We start from the raw sequence: 6,280 nt of genomic DNA, 5'->3' as shown, positions 1-6,280 counted from the left end.
TACACTAATTTGAAGGGGTGTCCACATACTTTTGGTGATGTTGTGTACCTCTAACTTCCTTCATACTGGACACAGAGACATAGAAATGGTATCCACAAGTTCATCTGACTGATAAAGGGCATCATTGCCAAGTAACATTTTAGTAATTTAGTGGACAAGTGACTTACAGGCGCAATTAGGGTTAAGTGCCTTGCTCAAGGGCACATCGACAGATTATTCACCTAGTTAGCTCGGGATTCGAATCAGCAACCTTTCAGTTACTGGCCTAAATAACCGCTAGGCTACCTGCTAGGCTACCTTGTTGTGTTTTGGTCTAAACTATTGTACCCTTCATCATCTATAGCAGCCTTTATTGAATATTATTATACTAAATGTTTAATTGGTTAGTATCATTAGTGAAAAGCCCCTTTCTGTAATATAATCGAATAATCGAATTAGTTGCTATCAAAACAATGTTTCGTAAACATAATAAAGTAATAACATAGGTATGCTACATTATTGAGGAAAAATGTGTGTTATCTTAAATTTGCCTGGTAAGTAATGTGTTGCTGTGACCCTGTTTATGGTCATATATGGTCCGGGTTTATTGATGATTTTTACATCATTTTACATCCTACTGTTGCTGTATCATGTTCAATAGGCGAGGAACATGGCGGATAGTATGGGCGCCCTGTAGTCGCGTGAGGAGAGGAGGGGTGACGCTCGAGAGATAGAAAGTGAAACGAGAAGGAAGGAGGTGAATGATTCTTATTGTGGGATTTTTTTTCCTCCGGTGTGTACTGTTAGAAGATGTAAGGCATTGTGTAGATAACTCAAATTAATACTGTGTAGCATCAAGCATAAACTCGAGAATAAACAAACATCAAAGAAATTCAAGCGAATCAGAGAAATAGATGCGCTTTAATGTTGATTATTCGCTCTCGTATTATTTCAGAGAGAAATGTCGCCCACCGTTAAAACGTGGATATTTTTTGTTCATGTTCATATAGCTATGTTTATGCTCTGCAAGTCAATTGTGTGTTATCTGATGGCAATTTCACCAGCATATACACGCAACAACAAAAAAAAAAATTCTGATTAACGAAATCTATTCACTCATAGGCTACATGAGTGGGCTACGTTTTTGGCAATTACATATCGAGTATTAAATATTGTTAACAAAGTAACGTTGTGCAGATAAACAGATCTCATAATGGCTTGAGAAGCATTTAACGTCTTAGGAACCATTAACAGAGCTGATAAACCAATCTTATCATATGCGCATGCTGCTGTGATATTGACGGTCTGGAACGCAACCAACAAAAATGTATTATTTTTCTACCAGAAGCACACGCTCCAGATGGCGTTCATGTCCCGGTTCTCCCGGTCCCGGAGCAGCTCGAGATCTCCCAACAGGAAAGATTCGGAGCGCGGGTCCCCGGTGCTAACAGTGTCTGAGCTGGAACGGCTCCTCTACACTGGGAAAACAGCGTGTAACCATGCCGACGAAGTCTGGCCCATGCTCTACATTGGAGACCAGTGAGTAACCTAGGCTGCAAAACTGTGCTTTTTCCAATGTCTAATATGATATACAAACATTTTGTTAGACATAAGAGATAGGCCTGTATCTGAATTTCAGCTAATTGTGTGATTGGTTGCTTGATTAATTGATCAATTTACTGATTGCCCTCCCCAACCCAACTACTGCAGAGAAATTGCATCAGACCGGCGTGAGCTGGCACGACTTGGCATCACCCACATCCTGAACTGTGCCCAGAGTAAGTGGCGCGGCGGAGCAGAGTACTACGCTGGCATGGACATCACCTACCAGGGCATCGAGGCCCACGACACGCCCTCCTTCGACATGAGTGTCAACTTCTACCCCGCTGCAGAGTTCATACACAGAGCCCTCAGCAGCGGTGGTGAGTCAATTTGTCTTCCTCTCTCTCTCACACATACACTCAACACACTCAGCAAAACCGAGGCTTGAATCAGCACAATCGATTCACCTGCAACAATTCAAGCATGGCCCCCCTCGCATGCAGTAGTTCACGCAGGCACACACACACATCCACATACACCTTAACAGGTACTTAGGTGCACACCATCTACAAATATTCATCCCACACCTGTTGATCTGTTCAGATGTTCCTGTGTGTGTACTATTACCCTGGAGGTCAACACGTACTCATCTCTCTCTCTCCTTCTCTCTCTCTCTTCTTTCTCTTTCTGTCCCTCCCTCCCTCTCTCCCTCCTTCCTTCCCTCTCTTTCTCTCTCCCTCCTACCCTACTTCTCTCTCCTTACCCATTCCCCTTCCCTCCCTCCCCTCTAGGTAAGGTGCTGGTGCACTGTGCGGTGGGTGTGAGTCGTTCGGCCACGCTGGTCCTGGCCTACCTGATGATCCGTCAGAACCTGACCCTGGTGGAGGCCATCAAGGCAGTGAAGAACCACCGTGGCGTAATCCCCAACCGGGGCTTCCTACGCCAGCTCAACGGCCTGGACGGCATCCTCCGGGACAGCCGCAAGGCTCTACACTCTCCAACCTCTCTTTAGAGCTAACAGGCTAACACCGCTAAAGACACTACTTTAGAGTTGTAACAATGCTAACCGTTCTACCGTTCTGGTTAACCAGGATAAACAATTTTGTTAACCAGAAAAATACATCAGCAACGGGTGTGTCATTGTCTTGCCCATGTCTTGATCTCGTCATGAAAAAGGCGTCTTTACCTGGTTGAAACAGAGACCAATTGGTCGGAATCTGGTTTTATGACATCTTCAGTTTACAACCAGAAATGGATGTAATTCAAACGTCATGCGGAATTTTTTTCCTGCTGTGTGGTAGTGTGACAATAGTTGTCTGTTTCCCTTTTTATCTTTGGATAAAAGCGCCTGCAAAAAAAAATCTAAATTACAGTTAGTTTCTAACCCTGGGTCTTGACTAACAGTCCCAGGTATTGTGGTCAATTATACAGTACTAACTATATGGTAGAATTAAGTATCAATGGGATATAAATCATGCCTTATATAGAAGTAACTTCAGCCTATACAGTGCAGTAGAGACATTTTGATGACATGTACAATCATATCATTCCCAAATGGCCATTCCAAGACATTTAAATGTTTCCCCTTAAACCACTCGAGTGTTGCTTTAGCAGTATGCTTAGGATCATTGTCCTGCTGGAAGGTGAAACCTCCATCACAGTCTCAAATCTCTGGAAGACTGAAACAGGTTTCCCTCAAGAATTTGCCTGTTTTTAGCCCCATCCATCATTCCTTCAATTCTGACCAGTTTCCCAGTCCCTGCCGATAAAAAAACAAAAACAAAAACATCCCGTGTTCTCGTGAGTGCATTACGCACTCAAGCCATCATCAGTACGCACACCTGCCTTCCCCCCGTCACGCGCATCAGCGATCATTGGACTCACGTGGACTCAATTACTTGTGTCATTACCTTCCTTATATCTGTCTGTTCCCAAGCTCTGTTCCCTGCTTCGGGATTAATTGTCTCATGTCCGTTTTACCTGTGTTCTGATGCTGTTCCTGTCTTGTTTCCTTGTCTGTTCCCGAATAAATGTCTAACTTCCCGTACCTGCTTCTCCTGTCCGGCGTCAGTCTTTACAGAATCCTGAAGCCATCACACGAAGCATCAGGGATTACTGGCGTTCCGGTTGGTGGTGACGTCGATCCTGGGTAGCCGCTGATGGAACCGGGGGTGCCTAGCCAGCTCGTCAGGCTTTCACACCCTAGCTGGTGTACCGGATGTGAAATGGCTAGCTAGTTAGCGGGTACGCGCTAATAGCGTTTCAATCAGTTACGTCACTTGCTCTGAAACCTAGAAGTAGTATTTCCCATTGCTCTTCAAGGGCCGCGGCTTTTGTGGAGCGATGGGTAACGACGCTTCGTGGATGACTGTTGTTGATGTGTGCAGATGGTCCCTGGTTCGCGCCCGAGGTCGGGGCGAGGGGACGGTCTAAAGTTATGCTGTTACATTGATGCTGTTGACCCGGATCACTGGTTGCTGTGGAAAAGGAGGATGTTGAAAGGGGGGTGAGTGTAACGGATGTGAAATGGCTAGCTAGTTAGCGGGTACGCGCTAATAGCGTTTCAATCAGTTACGTCACTTGCTCTGAAACCTAGAAGTAGTGTTTCCCCTTGCTCCGCAAGGGCCGCGGCTTTTGTGGAGCGATGGGTAACGACGCTTCGTGGGTGACTGTTGTTGATGTGTGCAGAGGGTCCCTGGTTCGCGCCCGAGGTCGGGGCGAGGGGACGTACTAAAGTTATACTGTTACACTGGCTCGAGAGGTTTCCTTGCCCCGGTTGGCTCGGAAGGTGCCCATCCCACGTCGGGCCTCAGCCGGATCTTCAGGTCTTATTCGCCCAGCCAGCTCGTCAGACTGTTATGTCTCCGGCGGATCATCAGGCTTCCACGCTGCAGCGGGATTGACAGGCGTTCATGCCTCCGCCGGATCGTCAGGCTCCTATGCCTCACCCGGCTCGCCAGGCTCCCACGCCCCTGCCGGTTCGTGGGGAGTTTACCCACAGCCGGCTTGCCCAGCGCTCATGTCTCGGCCGGCTCGCCTAGGTGGGACGCCAGGTGGCGCCCCTAGAGGGGGGGAGCTGTCACGCCTGCTCCCGCTCTTCCTCCCCCTGGCGCTCAAGGGTGCCAGGATCCCCAGCATTACGCACTCAAGCCACCATCAGTACGCACACCTGCCTTGTCACGCGCATCAGCGATCATTGGACTCACGTGGACTCAATTACTTCTGTCATTATCTTCCCTATATCTGTCTGTTCCCAAGCTTTGTTCCCTGCTTCGGGATTAATTGTCTCCTGTCCGTTTTACCCATGTTCTGATGCAGTTCCTGTCTTGTTTCCTTGTCTGTTCCCGAATAAATGTCTGACTCCTTGTACCTGCTTCTCCTGTCCGGCGTCGGTCTTTACAGACATAGCGTTTTCCTTGATGGACAAAAAGCTAAATTTTAGTCTCATCTGACCAGAGTACCTTCTTCCATATTTTTGGGGAGTCTCCCACATCCCACATGCCTTAAACGTGTTCGCTTATTTTTTTCTTTAAGCAATGGCTTTTTTCTGGCCACTCTTAGGTAAAGCGCAGCTCTGTGGCGTGTACGGCTTAATGTGGTCCTGTGGACAGATACTCCAATCTCCGCTGTGGAGCTTTGCAGCTCCTTCAGGGTTATCTTTGGTCTCTTTGTTGCATCTCTGATTAATGCCCTCCTTGCTTTGTCCGTGAGTTTTGGTGGGCGGCCCTCTCTTGGCAGGTTTGTTGTGGTGCCATATTCATTCCATTTTTTAGTAATGGATTTAATGATGCTCCGTGGGATGTTCAAAGTTTCAGATATTTTTTTATAACCCAACCCTGATCTGTACTTCTCCACAACTTTGTCCCTGACCTGTTTGGAGAGCTCCTTGGTCTTCATGGTGCTGCTTGCTTGGTGGTGCCCCTTGTTTAGTGGTGTTGCAGACTCTGGGGCCTTTCAGAACAGGTGTATATATACTGAGATCATGTGACAGATCATGTGACACTTAGATTGCACACAAGTGGACTTTATTTAACTAATTATGTGACTTCTGAAGGTAATTGGTTACACCAGATCTTATTTTGGGGCGTCATAGCTAAAGGGGTGAATACATATGCACGCACTGATAATTTTGCTGTGACAATACAAGTCAAATTAAAATCCTACATCTGTAGCTACCTACTGTGTTTTTTGTTATTTTGTTATTTTATGTGCTAGGCTTCTGTACCAGCTGAACCTTGGATTTATTTTGCATAATGGCAAGCTGGGTTGAGCTCAATCCCATTTCAGTTCAGTTCATTCAGCAAGTGCCAATTATTTTGAGTAGTTTTCAATATATGCTCCTGGGTGGCGCACCAGTCTAAGGCACTGCATCTCAGTGCAAAAGGCATCATTACAGTACCTGGTTTGAATCCAGGCTGTATCACATCTGGCTGTGATTGGGAGTCCCATAGGGCGGTGCGCATTGGCCCAGCGCTGTCCGGGGTAGGCCGTCATTGTAAATAAGAATTTGCTCTTAACTTAACTTGCCTAGTTAAATAAAGATAAAAATATATATATATCTACAAAAAATAGGAATGCCAATTGGCAGAATTGATATGGACCTCAACCCTGCATGCAGACAAAGTCAAGAAGGCTTGTGTGAGGAATTGATGACAAGTCAGAATGATTGATTATCCAATGCTGACATTTACTCCAACTGAAAATATTCCTGTTCGTTGATTATGAATACCTCAAGTAGCCTCTGTGTGTGACACATACT

At 46.1% G+C, this 6,280-nt stretch overlaps 1 protein-coding gene across 3 annotated transcripts; it reads left to right on the top strand.

Moving 5' to 3' along the window:
• The first annotated feature begins 637 nt into the window (after window positions 1-637).
• LOC111961858 (dual specificity protein phosphatase 26) lies at window positions 638-5,697 on the top strand. Of its 3 annotated transcripts, none has more exons than XM_023984457.2 (4): window positions 638-736; window positions 1,328-1,518; window positions 1,690-1,901; window positions 2,313-5,697. In XM_023984457.2, exons 2-4 carry the CDS (start codon window positions 1,340-1,342, stop codon window positions 2,531-2,533), a joined length of 612 nt encoding a protein of 203 aa, XP_023840225.1. In that variant the 5' UTR covers window positions 638-736; window positions 1,328-1,339; the 3' UTR covers window positions 2,534-5,697. The 3 variants fall into 3 exon arrangements, with proteins under 3 accessions (XP_023840225.1, XP_023840224.1, XP_023840223.1); XM_023984456.2 differs by having other exon boundaries at window positions 1,325-1,518; XM_023984455.2 differs by having other exon boundaries at window positions 638-791; window positions 1,325-1,518.
• Window positions 5,698-6,280: the final 583 nt, after the last annotated feature.

This window comes from Salvelinus sp. IW2-2015, linkage group LG4q.1:29 (assembly GCF_002910315.2).
Source record: "Salvelinus sp. IW2-2015 linkage group LG4q.1:29, ASM291031v2, whole genome shotgun sequence".
Lineage (NCBI taxonomy): Eukaryota > Metazoa > Chordata > Actinopteri > Salmoniformes > Salmonidae > Salvelinus > Salvelinus sp. IW2-2015.
This window is presented reverse-complemented; position numbering and strand designations above follow the sequence as displayed.